The sequence below is a fragment of the Pocillopora damicornis genome, chromosome 12, assembly GCF_964200805.1.
Source record: "Pocillopora damicornis chromosome 12, jaPocDami1.2, whole genome shotgun sequence".
NCBI classification, from domain to species: domain Eukaryota; kingdom Metazoa; phylum Cnidaria; class Anthozoa; order Scleractinia; family Pocilloporidae; genus Pocillopora; species Pocillopora damicornis.
The window spans coordinates 18,486,558-18,504,508 of NC_142681.1; the positions used below are offsets into that span (position 1 = coordinate 18,486,558).

The window sequence follows — 17,951 nt, forward strand, 5'->3', positions numbered from 1 at the left end:
TCATACTAATTTTAGTTACCCTGAGCGCTCAAAAAATCATTGATTCTACATTACTGTCACCTACCGTGTAACAATTTTATCTTGATCACACTGATTGGCTGTTTTGATCATTCACTAAAATCTTTGGTATGAATACAGAGGCTTGAAAAATGTTTCAAAGGAGCCTTCGGCCCTCTTGCGTGTTCTGCCAGGGTCGCTCGACCCTATCTGTCCGACAGAGCCTGGTGCCAATAAGACACCAAGGAAACTGAGTCACTTTCATGGTTTCATAGACACAGGAACCGAAGGCCTTCCGCTTAAAAACAAATACAGAATTTCTGCGTGGAATGCCGTATTCCTTGGGCTAAATCTTGAACTAAAACGTTGGTCACTCCTTTAACTGAAAGACAGACTAACAGAAGTTTATTAACGGTATTTTCTTGTTTCGACGACGCAAAGTTAACCTACGGTAGCTAGAATTGAAAATGGTTCCAATGTTCGGAGGTACGAACCTTATGCAACGTCCTCCTGAAAGGCCACGGACAACTGGTCAAGCCAATAACGAGCCAAGACAACTGGACTTCACTGCGGCCATGAACGACTTTAAACACATGTTTCCTAACGTGGATCGGGAAGTTATAGAAGCAGTTTTGCGCGCTAACAACGGCTTGGTAGATGCCACCATTGATCAACTGTTATCGATGGGACTTGACATGGAAGGAACATCTTCAACGCAGTCTGATCTTCCCCCTTTACCTTCTTACAGTGATGTGGATCGTTCAGAACCGCCTCCAGCTTACACACCTCGAAATCAAGAAATTTCGCGGAGTTCTGGGAGTCCATCTCGGCCGCTTCCTGCTAGACCTTACTCGGCATGGAACCCACCATTACTGGGCAAATTGCCGGATGATTTTTTACGTCTTGGTCCTCCTTCAACGAGTTCTACCGGCGTTTTTGGCGACAGTATGGGCGACCAAGAGCTAGAAAGATTTCTGGAAGATGAAAAATTGGCCATGGTCTTGCAGAATGAAGAATTTATGAGAGAGCTGAGGCATAATAAGGATTTTATGTTGTCATTGGAAAAAGGTTTGTGAATATTCTTAGCGTGAGTTAAGGTATGTAATTGTTTTATGAAGTAACAAATTACCATAGACTCAAGTGAGTACTTTATAATTTGAAACAGGATATACGTGGTACAGTTTTTTCAGTTTTCAAATTCGCCTACTTTCAAGAGGTTTTTGATGTATGCTATGGATACAATTTCAATTTTAATATCTTCCGGCAATTGAATGTTTCATAATTGTTTTCTCCTTGTCTCAGTTTCATTAAATATTTAAAAATACGTAATGAGGAACTACCGAAAAAACCTGTTGTGAGAATAGTATTTAATTAATCATTTGTTTGTTGTTTTTTCCTTGATGATAGGAAAGTAACAGTATATCTGATTCATTTTAATCTGTGCACTCCTGTGTCGAACAGTGTATGTATTGACGAAATGAAATGCACTTGAAACTCAAAATGATTTTATTTTGTTAATCTACAGACGGGCAAAGAAATACATTTCCATCTCGGAACATGAGTAAGTTATATTCAAAAGCTTCGGTTGTAAATGTATATAAGTAAGTAAGTAGTTAAATCATGGATTTTCAGGCTATTATAATATTTATGAAATATTTTGTATGTGTGGGTGTCTTAGATAAGCAATATCGCTCTTTGTAAATGTTTGTACGTTCTCAGCAACAAAGCAATGCTTGTAAAAGATTGTGTAAGGGTGTTTAATAAAGGCTGTTTCTGTTTTGCATTGAGGGTTGTCCAATACCATGGCTTGATACATGTCGTCTAATGTAATCACAAGTCGTACAATTTGTCAAACATGAATATTCGCTACCGAAACCATGGAAACAAAACAAGTCAAAAGGCTGTACTGTCTATCCATGAATGTTATTAGGGAGATGTGTTGCTTTTAGAACAAGGAATGCTTTTGTTGTTTGTGCACTTCGCGCATTGCTTTTCATTAGAACAAAGGTTTCTCTTGTTATTTGTGCACTTCATGCTGTGCTTTTAGAATGAGGAATAATTTTTTCTTGGTGCATTTTACATGGTACTTTTAGAACAAGGAATACTCTTGTTGTTTGTGCACTTCACGCAGTACTTTTGGAACGAAGAATACTCTTGCTATTTGTGTACTTTATGTGGCACTTTTAGTAGTGCAAGGACCTTCTTGTTTGTGCACTTTGCGCAGAGGTTTTATGGTGAAAAAATCTCCCTAATGACATTCATGGATAGACAGCACAGTATTACAACTTGTTTTGTTTCCATGGTTTCCGTAGTGATTGAATGCTTGGATTGACGAATCGGTGAGAAACTGTTGGTCTCCCTAGTGAGGGGCACTAGATCTACATTAGATGACTCGTACCGATCCATAGTATTGGACATACTTGTTTGCATTACGGTGAGAAACTGTTGGTCTCCCTAGTGAGGGGCACTAGATCTACATTAGATGACTTGTACCGATCCATAGTATTGGACATACTTGTTTGCATTACATTATTTTATATTTCAGTTTAGAACCAAGACTAGATTATCTCTCACAGATTGTTGTACTTGGTATGATTTTAAATGCATTTGTACTGTCCTCTCGCACAGCACCAGTAGAAGCCCCTTCCAGAAATGTTCCAGTCGCAGCTGGAGGAAGCAACAGTAGTAGGCATGCACCTCAACCTCAGACTCCAACACAAGTGTTGCCTGGGAGCTCAGAGACTGCTGGAGCAGTTGGTGGACACTCAGCACCAGCTGCAGATTCAGCCTCCCCACATGATGATGCTGTCTTGAGGGAGAAGTTAAAGCACATGGGAAAGAGTAAGCACTATGTTTTCAATATTTAACCCCTAACCTCCCAATATCTAGTTGTTCATTCTCCCCTCTAGCTGCTACACATTTCCTTGTAAATTAGTTCAAAGAATTTGGTGTTAGATCGAGATAACAACTTTTACCTGATAAGTTTGAGTATTCTCATTACCTGTTTGCTGGATAATGAATGGATATTATAAAGGGAAGTTGCATATTAATCACTATTGGGCTGGACAGAAATGACTGAAGCATTTTTCACTCCTGGAAAAAAGCCATTGTTGATCCTATGCGTGCTAAAGAAATTCCTGTGCGGAATCAAACAAGTTACATTACAGTCAAACCCCTAAGCAGTCACCCTTGGGGAATGTTGGGGTGACCCTTTAATACAGGTTGAGGGCTGAATCCTTTAACTCCTAAGAGTGACTAGCATCTAATTTCTCCTTACAATATCACCCACAAATCAGGTATTAAGGTAATGAGAATAAAGGAAATGGTCACCCATGAGAAAAGCTCTGGATTATGAAACAGATTCTCAGCATCAGCACCTTAGAGAATGTATAGGGAACCGTATGGAGAATATGCATAATGATGTTAGTGTGTAAAGGGTTAATAGAGGTTAACCGGCAAATTACATGGGTGATGCTTTTATATAAAACAATCATGTAGTTGTCCCAACAGTCCAAAGAAGAAAGATAATCTGCAAGACCTTGCATAAATTCAAACTTAAAGTGCTAACACTGATTTTGAGAATAAATTTGACTCAAGAGATTATTTGTAGTTCTGCTTTAAGTGGCTTATCAGTAAAGGTATGACTTAGTCAAGGGTGACCACAACTACTTGAAAGGGGTTGACTGCTTTTAAAAAAAGGTTAAAATTACAATACTTAAGAGGGAAAAATTTTGGAACTTTCACAACTAACTGTTTAATACAGGGTGACTTAATACAGTGCTTCTTAATACAAGTGCGACTGTATATGTTTTGTTGTTTTTTTTTTTAATTCTGTAATATGTTATTAATTACTTTTCATCATTTTGCTAATCTTCAGGTACAAGAAAGAAGTTTGACAAGCTGGCGCGAATGTTTCACAGAAAGAATGTCAACCGAACAAAGTATCCTTTACACAGGCAGAGAGAGTTGCCACATTTTGTGTTAGTGTATTCCTTAGTTTAACTCACTTTTCATCTAGATTGTGATAGTCTTCAACAAAATATTTGTGCTGGAAAGTTTATTAAAAATCCAAGTTTGTTGTGAGACCTATAAAATTTGTCTGGGCAACCCTATTCCTCCTTGCAATGTTGGATAATACTAAAATTCAAACTTCAGTGTTCAACATTGCATTAGGGAGGAGAGGAGAAAAATTCACCTATAGCATAACCCCTTTGGAAATAATAATAATAATGATAAAAGTAACTCCTGAGTTTGACTCCTAATGAATGTATTGGAAACATGGGTAGTCTGTGGTGTTACTGAAAGATGCTATAGATTATGTTTCTTAACCTTGAAGTCTCATTGCTACTGGTACTGCTGCATCCACTGCCAACCTTCTGGAAGGTTACAATGATGATGACGATGATGGTGGGTTTATAATCATGAGGTGTAACTTTTTATGTGTGGTTCCTTGTTCTTTGATTGACATGGGCATAACTAATTATATTTCTAAAGATTGCTACATATTTACTTTTCTCTTGAATAATTTGTATTGTTTTGTTCTTTCTAACCACAGATGAAATGCTGAATGCCATGGGATCTGCTAGGCTGGAAATTATGGACGAGAGAGATGAGGACAGTGAAATAGAAAAATCACCTAAAAAGACTGCCTCTCAGCAGAAGGTATGGACAGGTTACTTGTTGATTTCCAAAGTGTTGTTTTATATCCAATTTGCTGGTTAGATTTTTATTATTTTATACATGTTTGTGCAGTGTGCAGCACTATTGGTATTTTTGGGGGGAAGAGAGGTATGAGAAGAGTGTTCATAATTACCCCTGCCCACGTGGTGCTCATTTGCATTTATTTGCATTGGGACCTAGAATAATTGTAGGGGTTACCCTTGTTTTGACAGTGACTACAAACTGTGAATTTCTTTCATAGATTTTGAGATGGGGAATTCCTGGTGCATTTAAGCCCTCTTGAAAAGACCAATAGTGTAGCCCTGTTTTATCAAGACTCAGTGATCATTACTAATAATTCTTAATACAACAAACTGGCCTGTCCCTAATTACAAGTACTGTAGGGGTCAAGTGTAGGACATGTTCACTGGAAAATCTTTCCTACTCTCCTTATTCATGTGACTCAAACATTTGATTATATTTTACAAATCTAGTTATTATACTAAACTGAAGGATGACATGTCAACCCTTTGACATCTGAGAGTGACTAGCAGCTAATTTCTCCTTACAGTATCAGTGGCAGATTTAGGGGAGGGGCCCAGGCCCCCCTTATTTTGGTTAAAAAAAGAAAAGAAGGAAGAAACCCCCCCCCCCCCCCTTAGCTCAAGGTCTGGTTCTGCCACTGAGTAGTATCCCTGAATCAAACATAAAGGTCATGAGAATAAAGGAAATGATCACCAACTAAAGAAGCTATTGATTGTTAAACAAATTCTCCTTATCAGCTCCTTAGGAGATGTATAGAGAACAGTATGGAGAATATGTATACCGATGCTGGGATCTAAAGGGCTCATATAATAATACTTAATTGAATTATTTACTCTTTCTTTTCATGAAGCCACCAGAGGCAGAACAGAGGAAGGCAGCTGGAAGTATCGAGCCAATAGTCTTCTTCTCTGACGATAACGAGTTTCAATTTAAACAAGAAAACTAGAAATATATATGTACGTAGTGAGAAAAATGATTTCAACTGTCATTCAGGTTTGTTACAGGGGGTAGAAATTACTAATTTTGGTGTAAACAGTGCACACCCCAACCTAAATAATGAAAGAGTACAAGCCTGAAGTACTGTGATAATCAGTAACCGAGACTTAATTTAATGCAAGTGTCATGGCTGACTCAGAATCTGAGTACCACGCCTGGCTGAAGGAGAGTGCATGCACACTAATAGAAGGGAAGGGGATGGATGAGACTGAGTTGAAAATCCGATGAAATGTAACATCGGGATGATTGATCTTGAGGTTAATATTAGTTGGGTTGAAAAGGGAACACAGGTACAGCTCCATCATGAACGAGAATGAAAGGTTTGTGTGTTGAAAAAAAAAGCATTTTCATTAGCGTTGCATCTACCCCCCAACACAGTTTCAGAAAGTTTATGAAAGGCTGTGGAACAATATTTCGAATAATTATCCTACAAAACAACAATCATTAGGACTAGTTCATTTGATCAGATTTGCCAAAGCTGACAGAGCACGAGAGCATTTGAATTTTTCTAATGAACTAACAAACTTACAGTCATACTAGCAATATTAACAATTATTCACCACTTTCACAGACGCTAAGGTGAATAATTTTTTTATTATATACCACACAGATACCAAAAACTCGGTTTATTTCTTTCACTATACCGAAAAATCGTCAGAAATTAAACTCTTGACGGGCGACTCGGTCTCATCACCTGCTGGGAGGTGACTAGTACTTGCTATTCACTTCCGAACTAGCCAATTAGTGGTATATACTAAAATAACTCTCTTTTTATTTTGATATATATATTGTACAATGACGTGGAAGATGTGTACTTAAAAAATGCGAATGACAAGCTCTTCGTCAATCACTCAGATGATGAATTCGTTAAGGTTGTCGAAATGTCAGTCATTACAACAACAAAAAAAGCGCTGTAAACAACAACAGCCCATTCTCAGAACAACTCTCACCCAGACTGCACGATCAACAATTACTCCTGGGTTGAACCCATTTACAATTCGGCTGACCATCTATACTAATTCACCGAAAAAGGAGCTATTCAAAGTAGTGAACTTAAAAAAGCCGGCTTTCCATTTCGGTTTGGACAGAAAACATTTAGAAAACGGAACTTTTGGGAAACAATGATGTCACTACTCATTGGATGCTTTGGTCATTCTCGTTTCCTGTCGTCTCCGTTTCCTTTGCCCACGTGATCGGGGAGACGGTCAGTGGAAACGTGTGGCTCGGTGGACGAAAAATAGTGGATTGAGCATGTCCGAAAATGCAGTCAAGCGTTTCGACGGTCGATGACTTGTGACGTGGACGGGAAAAATTTCCTTCGTCTCCAATACAGATGGAAACTTAACACGAGTTTAAAAAGTGAAAGGCTTAATTTTTGGTCTTCGATTTAGGGTTTTTTTTAATTTTTATTTTAAAGTTCGTCCTATGCAGTGTTAACGGGAATATGTATGTTGAAAGGAACGTGTTATGTTAAGTTGAACCAAGGGAATTGTCCCCGTTCGGTGTCAATAGTTAATATGTACACGTAAATTGCAAACTATTTATCCAACTAATTTATAAGCGGGCAACTCTGGGAAATGAAAGTCTGCGGGAAAGGCATACACCCAGGGATAGTTTATATAAATCATTGCAAAATACATAGATAAAATTCAGTATTAAATTTAGATTTGTTTGATAAACCTTTCGAAAAGTATTAACTTTTTTTTCAACCAACATAAACATGGCAAAATCATGACAGAGATTACGTTTCAGGAGGGTAGTGAACTCGAGGATTTGTACAATCTTGTTTAAGGCTGGGAATTCGTTGGCGGTCATTGTCTTAGGTGGGAATCATAGGTATATTTTTCGTACAAAAGTACTTGTGTTCAATCACAAATGTGGCAATATTATAAGCTGCGCTACTCGCTTACTATTTGGCAAATACATTGAGCGTTGCTTTGCGTCTGTTTAGTAATCAAAGTTGACGCCAAATGTGGAAACAAAATGTAGAGACAAAAAATATTTGTTGTATGAAATGGTGGCAAAATCAGCAACTTACTTCAACCTTAAGGCTGCTCGATTAAACATTTTTCATTGCATAACTTGGTAGATTTTGAAGTAAAAAACTTTGTCACGTACAACAATAAATAAAAAAGAGAAGCGAAATGGTACGGATAATGATATCTTGTACTCGCAATTCAGGCTCACTAGATCTTATATCCCCTGGAAAAGCGCACCCGTCTTTCGAGAATTCCGTAACGTGATTAATGGCAGCGTTAAAGCTCTTTAATTTTTCATTCACCCTCCTACACAATCTCACTTTAAAATCCTTACATATTTAATAAGTGCGATGTGGAGGCGTTGATTTTACTGTGTTACTAAGATTCTGCTCACAGTCGTAAACACATGCATGGCGATCACTTGACTTGACTTGTGGTCAATGTAAATAGTTTTTCTCGGAAATAAATCAAAAGAGCAACGTCGTACCATACATGTAGTTTCAACCTTTAACCATCTAAACCATAAGAGTGACTAGCATCAAATTTCTCCCCACAATATCACCCCTGAATCACACGTTATGGTTATGAGAATAAAGGAAATGATCACCAACGAAATAAGCTTTTGATTGGTAAACAAATTCTCCTGGTCAGCACCTCAGGAAATGTATTTAGAGCAGTATGGAGAATATGCATACTGATTTTAGGGCGTAAAGGGTTAAAGAGCGAGGTGGAACCGCTGGGGATGGTTGGCTGAAATGTAACACCTTTGTTGTCAGCCGGTTCAAACGACACTGTATTAGTAATTTTGATAGTTCGTAAAAAAAAAAAAAAAAAAAATGGTTCAATCGCGCGTAACAATGTTGCTGTACAAATGTGGATGATGTTCGAGAAAGTCAAAGCAAAACTTTCGAATTAATTGGGATGGTAAAAAAATACCCAACAAATATTTTGTAAGGTCTCTAAAAAATAGAGCAAACTAGATTTCTCAATTTATTCCCCAGTCGTTAAAAGTTCTTGACTTGCACGGAATTTGCTTGAGGCCATTCTTGTGTACTCGGCGCTCTGAAAGAGCTACGCAAATTTGACAATAAAGTGGATATTTCGGAAACCAAAAGTTTCCAATAACAGTGTCAGTGATATTTCCAAAACCTCTCCATTTCCACTCTAAGAATTTGTTGTATTCTGCCTCAGTGTTACCAAGGTATTTTAGATACTCCGCCAGTTGCTGTGGACTTTTGAAATCACGAACTCTTATGACGGAGCGTTTGAGATTTCCTGGCAGGAACTCGTCAAGTTTGTCTGTGCTCATTACCACGGGAACTGAGCCTGCATTCAGAGCATGACTTAGTTGTGCGTCCACGAAGTAATCACAATCCTGATTGAAAAAAACCAAAGAGAACTTGTATCTTCTGGCTAGGTCGGTTTTGACTTCTCGGAATTCTTTCCCGTTCTCTGAACCATATCTGTTGACTAGACCTTGTTTGTTCCTTAGACAGGCTCCATACGAGTCAACCTGTACAAACTTCATCAACTGTCTCATGTATTCCGTCCGCACGGGTTCACAGTTGGAAAATACGGCCAGAATGAGTCCATCTTTGTCCTTAAAGGGAACTGGTGGTGTCGCATTTGGCTTTGTAAAAGTTGGATCGGGGAAGTCCGAGTCCAGGCGATAACTTTGCAACAGATTAAATTTTGACATAAAATAGGGATTGGTTAGAGAGGGAGTGTACACAGGGTTTTCTTGTGTTTGAAGGATCCACGGTACGGATTTATTTGGAGGTATCATGTGCGAATCTCGCGCATGGACTACAAAGGCGTCTGCCTCATTCGCTCGTGAATGATCACTTGACACCTCGCAGGCCACAGGGCAGTCTCCCTGCTTCCAAGAAAGATGTAAATCTAGCTTAACTTGAAAATATGTCGACCAGTAAACGATGAGCCATTGCAGTTTTTTGTGGTGAATTGTGTAAGAACGATTTTCGTTGGTCTTTAGATTCGAGTCCATGAGCGTAGATATTTCCCGCTTGGCAGTCTCTTTCGTTGATCTTATGGAGTTGATATACACAACCAGCGAACTACCTTTTGGGCCGAAGAAATTTGTTTCGAATTTCCATAATAGCACCGTTAAGATAAAAAGGAAAAGTAGAAATGTTAAAGCAAAAGATTTCCCTGCCATTTTAAACCATGTTTGAGTCGACAGTCTCCTTTGTTATTGTTCTTGTACCCCTGTTGGTCAAAACATGAATGTACTGGGGTCAGTGAAGAACTACATAATGTTTTCTATCAAATATATTAGGGCAAGAGACTGACTCGAAGTCTCAATTAAACTACTAGGACGCAGAAAAATACCATAAACACAAATTAGATTTTCACCAGCTTCCATACAAAGAGATGAAGACTATCCACGGCGGTGAATGGAGCACCCGCACATATAATATTGGTAATTGTGTAGTCATCAGGTGAATGAAATTATCTTTGTTCACCTTTTTAGCTACCATATCGCGAAAAGCCAACAAGAAAGCCTGTGTAAATTCACCATTCCTTTCCTTATAAAAGGAGCACAACAAGGACTGATGTTTAAACGTTAGCGTGGCCTTAACTTCGGTAAATAAGCAATTGTTTTGTCTAAGTTTCGAGTAAGTACCCGTTGTCAGAAACATCGTAGGTACAGCTATTTTTGGCATCAGAAGTACTAGACTTTCTTCATTGTCTTGCTTGATATTCTTTAAAACCATGAATAAAATAATGAGATGTGTATCGTTCCTATTTTCTTCGGATTTTCGCCCTTACCTTGCTGGGAGCTATTTATGTCATCGTAGCTCGGGAGTTTATGTGATTACGGCCACTATTATCCCATTAATTATAAAGAATACTTGTAACATTTGACGTCCTCAAATGTTTCGAACAAATCTGTAAGAAATTGAAAATATCTTTACAGAATGCTTGGATATTTCTGATCCTCTTCCAAATAAAACAAAATACAGTAAGACGCTGTCATAGGTCAGGTAGTCTTTTGTAATTTTTGCTTTTGGTTAAGATATATTGCCTTTATAATTTCCTTTTCTTTTTTGGTTAAGTTATATCGCTGATTTAGTGACAGAAATGTAGCGAAAAAGTACGTGATGCGATTTTCCCCGCAGTGCAACAATTTTCTTTCTATAGAAAAGTTCATTGCATTGGTACGTACGAAAATAAGAGCTGAGTAGTTAGAACAGTTTTGTCTCTGACTCTGATTTTTAAACAGGGATACTGACGTCTCGTATGTTTCGGATTCTACTATTCGCCTTTTTTTCCAAACGAAATCAAAATAACATGGATTTACTTCATCATGGAGGATTAACCCTCTAGAAAAGAATCATAGGACTTATCCTACGGGTAGTCCTAGTCGTTATTAAATTATTTTAGACTTTCACTTTACGTCGACTCAGCATAAATTGGCCAATCCAAAGGATAACACCTTACATAAATATATCCAGCAAAACCAAATCTCGAGGTTAATCAAAATTAGCTTTCACATCAATTGTAAATACCCTCTCTATATAGAGCAGAAAAACGCTGTGAAAGGCAGTAGGTACTGACAGAAATAAAACTTTCAGTATCATATATAGTGTTCTCGGAATTTTCTTAACTTGATGTTAAAGAAAGAAAATTGAAACTCAACTCACCACGATTAACACAGGACCAGTAAGAATCGATAAAAGATACATGTGTCGTGAACACTCGCCTAAATGCGCACGTAAAGCGGAGAATAACATGATATTGCAAGACCATCAGGAACCAATATATCTTCCGTGCAAGGTTGAGACAATTCACACAAATGTTCTTGACGCGAAATCTTAATTTAGACTATAGAAACTTATTTTTAACTTTATCCGAACAAAGCTATTTACGGCAGGACTGTAAATTCCTAAAATCCATTACTCGTTGAATCAAGTTTCGTGCACTCATCTTCATCTATATAAAACAGGAATTGAACTTTTCGACTCGTATATGCGAAAAAAAAATCATTAAAATGAAACTGAATGATTTGCAAAATTTTGTTTCCAGAGCACCATAGAAATAGGCTAACGCCCACAAGGAGAGGTAGTCCGGGAACGAGACTAGGGAATACATTATGACTTCCGATGAAAAGCCTCCGTAAAATAACCGAAGGTCGTTTGGGTATATCAGAATCTTGTATACCGTCTGATCGTTTAATTGTGACAGTTGTTGTCGGAACAAAAGTTCGACGGAAAATATGGCAGGATAATGGGCTCTGGCCAGTAATGGGCTCCTGCTAGCGACCATAATGAAAGATCAAAGGGAGAAATTTGAATGAGACAAAAATTCCACCCACCGAAGGATCAACAGAAAAAAAAAAACTATCCTGTTACATAGATAAAATTCTTCGGCCAACAACAGAAATTATATCTCAAAGATACAACAGACTTCATCAACTTTAAAGAAAAAACAAAACTTCCGAAAGAGGTGATATTCGTTTCAATGAGCGAAAGACGTGACACTGATATCTTTCTGAACATTCCTCCTGATAACTAGCCGCTCAATCCATGAAAACTTTTGATTTTTATAATTTCCTCAAATCATTCACCAAACATAAGCGGGTATGATTTGTCGAGTCAAGCCATAACTAACCCCATCTTAATATTCGACAGTTACACTATCGATCCAGATAATGTGTTGCCATTTATTTTGCCTTTTGAAACGAATTAAACTCTTAGAGGCAGGAGATCTAGCAAGCTCTATTGAGCTTTTGGAAAGATCCCCGCAATAGTATTTATTTAGTCATTACAGAAAACGTACATAGTTCTACATGAAAGAGTAAAAGGTTTATATTATTTTGTTCTACGTCAATAATAACAGGGACTGGCAAACTGAATACGGTTTCGAAGTTTCATCTATAATGACAGGCTTATCATGAACATCCTCGTGTACATTATATGGTAGGCTCTCGCAATATAATTTTTGCAACCTCTTAAACAAATGAAGAGAAAATGTTTCTAATATCACTCGGCAAATTGTTCCATGAGATGCTCCTCTATACCAAATTAAAAAAAAATTCCAAAAATCAGTTCTAGTATGTACAATATGTATTGTTAATGTTGGTATGCGTTTTTGTCATTTGGTAGATTGTTGTGGTGATATGAATACATGAAACTTGCTATCAGATATGTGTTGAGCTGATATCTAGTTATTTCCTCAATTCTTCTGTGCGATTCGAACTGATTTAACTTCAATCCAACCATACCAAGTTACAGTTTTGAATATGTTCCTATGCTGGAGGTGTAGATATGTATCTAAAGAACAATATACGATGCAAAGTCATTGAAAAACCTCTGAAGTGGACCTTCGCAAGTTGTAGTCACCGATAAACCATTTGCACGCTATTACATGGCCATCAGACTTTTGCCAGTGGGTTTTTTTAGCCATATATTTGAGTAGTCGTGGTCAGGCGGTGTACGTACTCTGATTGAGTTGCTTTATAGTCGAAATAAAAAAAAGTGAGTTATTTGCATCGTGTCGCGTTCGAGTGAACAACTTTGGTGGTAGCGAGGTAATCCTAAAGGGATACGTCACGTTGTCTTGACAGTGAAAAATGTGTTCCAAACAATCACGCACTTCATTCAAAATGGCTATACCGTCAATCGCGTCCCTGCTATCGTTCTTTTCAGATGAAAATAAATTTATCAAAAAAGAAGAAAATCACTACAAATCTGATCATTTGGAGTCTTTTAAGTAACAACAAAGGAATTTTACACGGAGAAGTGCATGCAAGTCTGGAAAAAAAGGCTTATAAAGTCACGGTAAGCACAAGCAATTTAAGTACAACATTGGACTTTTTAATTTCGAACGACGGCCGATGAATCACTTTGCAACTAAAACTTTTTCCTCCTAAAAAGCGTATTTTCCATTTGAATTATCTTTCATTACGTACTAAACTGCAGATTTACTCGGACGATTAGCAAGAAATAAAAAAAAGCTGAGCACGAATGGCCGAGAGAGGCGTTTAACCCTTTAACTCCCATGAGTGACTAAGAGAGAATTTCTCCTTACAATATCAATACAATTTCAACCAGAAAAGTGATGAGAATAAAGAAAAATATAAATTTGGAGACAATAAGTTGATCCGATACTAAATTCTCTGAACTAACTTTACATGATGTGTATGGTCGACAGTAAGGAGAATTACAAATTTGATGTGGGAGTTAAAGGGTTAAGTGTAGTCACGCGGCCGCCCTTTTCATTCACGGGACCACCCTCTGAGCCGTACAGACGTGGAATGTCGTTGGAAGAAAAGAAAGCCCAACCAATTGCTTTCAAATCAGGTGGTCTGTCAATTATTTCCTCTGCCCAAGAGTTACTATGCTTGGTCAAGAAAGCCAACACACGCCAATCGAGCTGCACTGTATGAGGATCTGAAAAAAGCCCTGAGCCCCCTAAAGTCAGCATACTATTGAGGAAATTCTTCTCTCTGAGGAATTTCTTTGAGCTAGAAGAAACCAACAACAGCTGGACTGTTTGGTTCACAGAACTAAATTAGATGAAGATGGCATTGTTGATCATGGGACTGGAAGTGAATTGACCATACACAGAAAGAAACCTCTCACTTGAAGAGGCTGTTAGGTCAATAGCACTTTGCCTCGAGAGTAGTGAGAGTGGGCTGGGCTATGTACTTAAAAAAGACTATGTCTATTGGCACCAAGTGCTGGGGGAGATATACTTGCATAGAAACTTCTGTTTTTTGGTTGTATGGACCACAAAAGATGTTGCCATTTTAAAAATTGAAAAAGATGAAGCATGGGCAGCAAACATCCCCTGCTTATGCAATTTTATTATAATAATTTATTTCCAAAAGTTGTGGAAGGGAAATTGTAATTTTCTTGCATGCTTCAAATATTTAGGTAACATTTCTTTTAACAAAGTTCAGACAAATGACTGAAAATTAGTTTTGGCCTTTCATTGATTTCCAAATTTTATAGCTGCTCTCATTGAGGATGATGACAAAGTATTTAATAAATAAAAGAAAGCCACATGCCATTGATTTAACAGTAACAACGCAAAATTGGCCACAGTAAAGAGTTTATATGCTGATGTTTGGAGGGTTAGCCCCTCATCAATCACTCTGACAAAGGGCTAACGCTTGAAACATCAGCCTTTAGACTCTTAACAGTGGCCAATTGGCAACACTAAATTACCCTGTTATACTCTCCCACTGATGCAACACCACAGTTTCTTTATTCATTTGCTTTGATTTAGTTATGTTGAAAGGAAACAGTCTTATCTGGAGGATTTTTTGCCTCCTTACCCTAATCCTATGTAGTGTATGGGGAAGCAGTTGTGGTGGAAGTATAAATGTGTTTCAATGCCAGATATTCTTAACTTGAAATTTATCATCAATGTTATTTTTGACCTTAATGGGTAATATCACATTCAGTAATATAAAATGAACCAAACTATTCAAAAACCTTATCTTCACACCTCTCCATGACTAATGGAAATTGTAACCTAACAAGAGCAGCACTCAGCTTCAAAAGAATATCAGAGTAACAACAAAGGTAGGAGGGGATGAAGGTTAAGATTCTGAAGTCTTTTAGCCATGCATGTGCTCTTTCTACATGTATGTGGCACCTCGCCATTCCCTTTGTAGCTTTGGCCTCACTCTCTGTGAAAGCCCCTTTGTTTAGAAAAGGTGGGATTTTAACTGAAACTCCATGAGGCACAATGTCCTGAATAAGAAACCCTTTGTCCACTAGAATCATATCCTCAGGAGTTAAGTGATTGAGGAGGCCTGACTCCTGTATAATGGCTTTATTGGCAAATGAAACATGTATAACTTGCTTACATGGGTTATTTCAGCATTGGGTGCAACACCAATAATGACTTTGAATGAATTCATTCCTCTGTAAGAAGAGTGTGTTGCACTGTGCTGACTCATCAGCACAGGTGCTGCAAACTTGATTTCAGTGCAGTCTATCACTATATGACAAGATCCAAATTGACAGAAAGAGGATAGTGCAGCTAGGTTGTTTCTTGTGTGGGAATAGATGTCATTATGTCATGAAAGAAAATGCTATGCAATACATGAATGAAAGTTGTGATGATGTGGCAAATTGTAGCAACACTACAATTAAACAGTTGAACCAGGTGAAGGTCTGTGTCGTTTTTCCTGACCTTCATTAGGGCAATAAATATCTGGTCCTCAAAAATGACTGATTCAACCTTCCAGCCCCTGAAATAATTGATGGAATCTTTAAAGTTCGAGGCATGTCTTACAACAATTTTGAAGACTTCCTTTGTTGGAAGGCCAGTTTCCATTATAATACCATTCTCAGGCAGTTCTGATACAGTGTAACACTTGCTCTTATATTTGACTCGTTCCTGGAGATCCTGAACACTTCTTTTGGCTAAGTCCAGTTCTGCGTCCAGGATAACCCCCTGCGATGTTTTTTTCCTTATTTACTTTTCCCTTTTGGAGAGATACTGGCTAACTTCTTCGAGCATCTTCCACTAACTCAGCACTAGTCTTCTCCTTAAGCATTTCTTCCTTTTCTTCTTAGGAGATCCCCTTTGCTCGAAAAATAATATTATTTGTCTTTGTTTCATTCAAATATCTCTGGGCCATTCGACTTTTTACCATCTCTAAAATGGCAGCCACACACTCTGGAGTGCTTGCCGGACCCTTTATCTCTTCTCCTACACAGGGGTCGTAGGAATTCACCGCCTCTAAAATTTCTGCTCACGCATGGTGAAAACAAATGTATGCTGTCTATTCAGGCTCAATTCCGGTTCACAATACAGGGTAATGAAAATGAAAAAAAAAAAACAAAAAAAAAACCATAATACAGAGTACAAAAGCAATCATAAATCAACGATACACACCACATGCAACTGTTCGCATGCGACAATCGTAAATTTCCGCGAGATTTCGAGTGGATGAAAATAGAGCATCCGCTCAAAATTGCTGTATTTTACGTTGTTTTCAGAAAGAGAGATTTTCGATAAATACTGTCACTAACATTATCGGAGGGATCCATCGTTTGTACTTGTCTTTTGCCTTTACAGCGCTTTGAAAAGGGAAGAACTTGCATGTATGGCTCTCCGTTGAATGGTTGTATGTCGGGGCACAGAAGTACACCATTTTAGCGCGTAAAGTGCTTTCTTTTTTAACAAAGGCAACCATGTTGAAGAAGTAATAGACCTTTTACCCTCTCTAAGCCTTCGAAACTTCTCTTGTTGCAAAACACGGGGTCAATGAGGTCTTTTGAACTCATCACAATGGCTACGTGACCCACGCGCAAGAGGTAGTCCGTGATACAATTAATGAATGGTCCCGAGGGAAACAGTTAGTTTTGTTTTCCCAAGAGTCCGCATGAATGTAAACAAAATAAAGAAAATAAACAAACAAGGACGGCAAAACTTCTTTATTCACAATCGTGAATAAAGAATCGTGAGCACGTGCTAAAGATCACGCAATTTTTTAAGTTAGACATGATTGATCACTTGATGTTGTATAACGACTAAATACAGGAATGGCTCCGACCTGTGACTGGATGATAAAAAATAGTAAAAGTTAATAAGTTATATCTTAACTCCTTGCTCGTGAGTATTGTGAACCGCGTGTCTCGAAGCGGAACAATGAAATATCAATGTGAAAACACCGATGAGTCAAACAAGAAATGGCCTACTTACATAATGAAGAGAAGGCAGAGTCCATCTTGTTCAGCGAGGTCGTTCAGCGATATTCCGACGATGAAAAAGTCATCCGCTGACAAGCTCCGCTGACAGAACTCATTTAGTCAGTTTAGGCGGACGACCAGAGACTGGAGCCATTCGTGTATTTCACCGCAGACAGGAATGGCTCCAGCTCATGCGTATACTAATTTTTTTTTTTTTCGTTCTGGCTAAATAATTTATACACTGAGATAAAAACTGAAAGAGCGATGAATATAAAATAATCACGCAATGTTGCGTGACGCTGCGACCAATGTTTTAAATTTATAGTATGCTCTGCTGGAAAAATATGGCTTAGCCGCAATCGAGGGAGTTTTTTTCGTGGAAAACTGATTTTCTAGGTTGTTGTTCACATGAAGGACAAATCCATTCATCGGGCACTTCATCTGTTTTTGCACAACACCTAAAGGAAGAAAGTCGCGTATTAATTTTGCTTGGTAATTTCTAACAACTCCACTAGACCTAAAAAAGGAGAAAACAAAACAAACCAAAAACACGTCTTACCAGTCAAACCAGTGGCAATAGCTCTCGCACTGAATCATGACG

At 38.1% G+C, this 17,951-nt stretch overlaps 2 protein-coding genes across 4 annotated transcripts; one reads left to right on the top strand and one right to left on the bottom strand.

The window, feature by feature from the left end:
- The first annotated feature begins 229 nt into the window (after positions 1-229).
- LOC113686763 (CUE domain-containing protein 1) lies at positions 230-7,376 on the top strand. Its single transcript, XM_089189021.1, has 7 exons — positions 230-1,065; positions 1,523-1,558; positions 2,626-2,838; positions 3,875-3,938; positions 4,334-4,404; positions 4,553-4,659; positions 5,552-7,376. Exons 1-7 carry the CDS (start codon positions 465-467, stop codon positions 5,645-5,647), a joined length of 1,188 nt encoding a protein of 395 aa, XP_089045147.1. The 5' UTR covers positions 230-464; the 3' UTR covers positions 5,648-7,376.
- Positions 7,377-7,940: 564 nt separating this feature from the next.
- Positions 7,941-16,951, bottom strand: LOC113686762 (GDP-fucose protein O-fucosyltransferase 4). 3 transcript variants are annotated; one of them, XM_089189020.1, is made up of 3 exons: positions 11,342-11,444; positions 10,467-10,586; positions 7,941-9,902 (listed from the first exon to the last, which is right to left on the bottom strand). In XM_089189020.1, exon 3 carries the CDS (start codon positions 9,850-9,852, stop codon positions 8,662-8,664), a length of 1,191 nt encoding a protein of 396 aa, XP_089045146.1. In that variant the 5' UTR covers positions 9,853-9,902; positions 10,467-10,586; positions 11,342-11,444; the 3' UTR covers positions 7,941-8,661. The 3 variants fall into 3 exon arrangements, with proteins under 3 accessions (XP_089045146.1, XP_027060228.2, XP_027060227.2); XM_027204427.2 differs by lacking the exons at positions 10,467-10,586; positions 11,342-11,444 and adding an exon at positions 16,691-16,951; XM_027204426.2 differs by lacking the exon at positions 11,342-11,444 and having other exon boundaries at positions 8,646-9,902; positions 10,467-10,594.
- Positions 16,952-17,951: the final 1,000 nt, after the last annotated feature.

Excerpts from the sequence above, each read along its gene's own strand:
- LOC113686762 (XM_027204427.2), bottom strand. The coding sequence starts at position 9,852 with ATGGCAGGGAAATCTTTTGCTTTAACATTTCTACTTTTCCTTTTTATC.
- LOC113686763 (XM_089189021.1), top strand. The coding sequence starts at position 465 with ATGGTTCCAATGTTCGGAGGTACGAACCTTATGCAACGTCCTCCTGAA. Across the intron at positions 1,559-2,625 it reads ATTTCCATCTCGGAACATGA|CACCAGTAGAAGCCCCTTCC; the intron begins GTAAGTTATATT and ends CCTCTCGCACAG. Across the intron at positions 3,939-4,333 it reads AAGAATGTCAACCGAACAAA|TCTCATTGCTACTGGTACTG; the intron begins GTATCCTTTACA and ends TTAACCTTGAAG.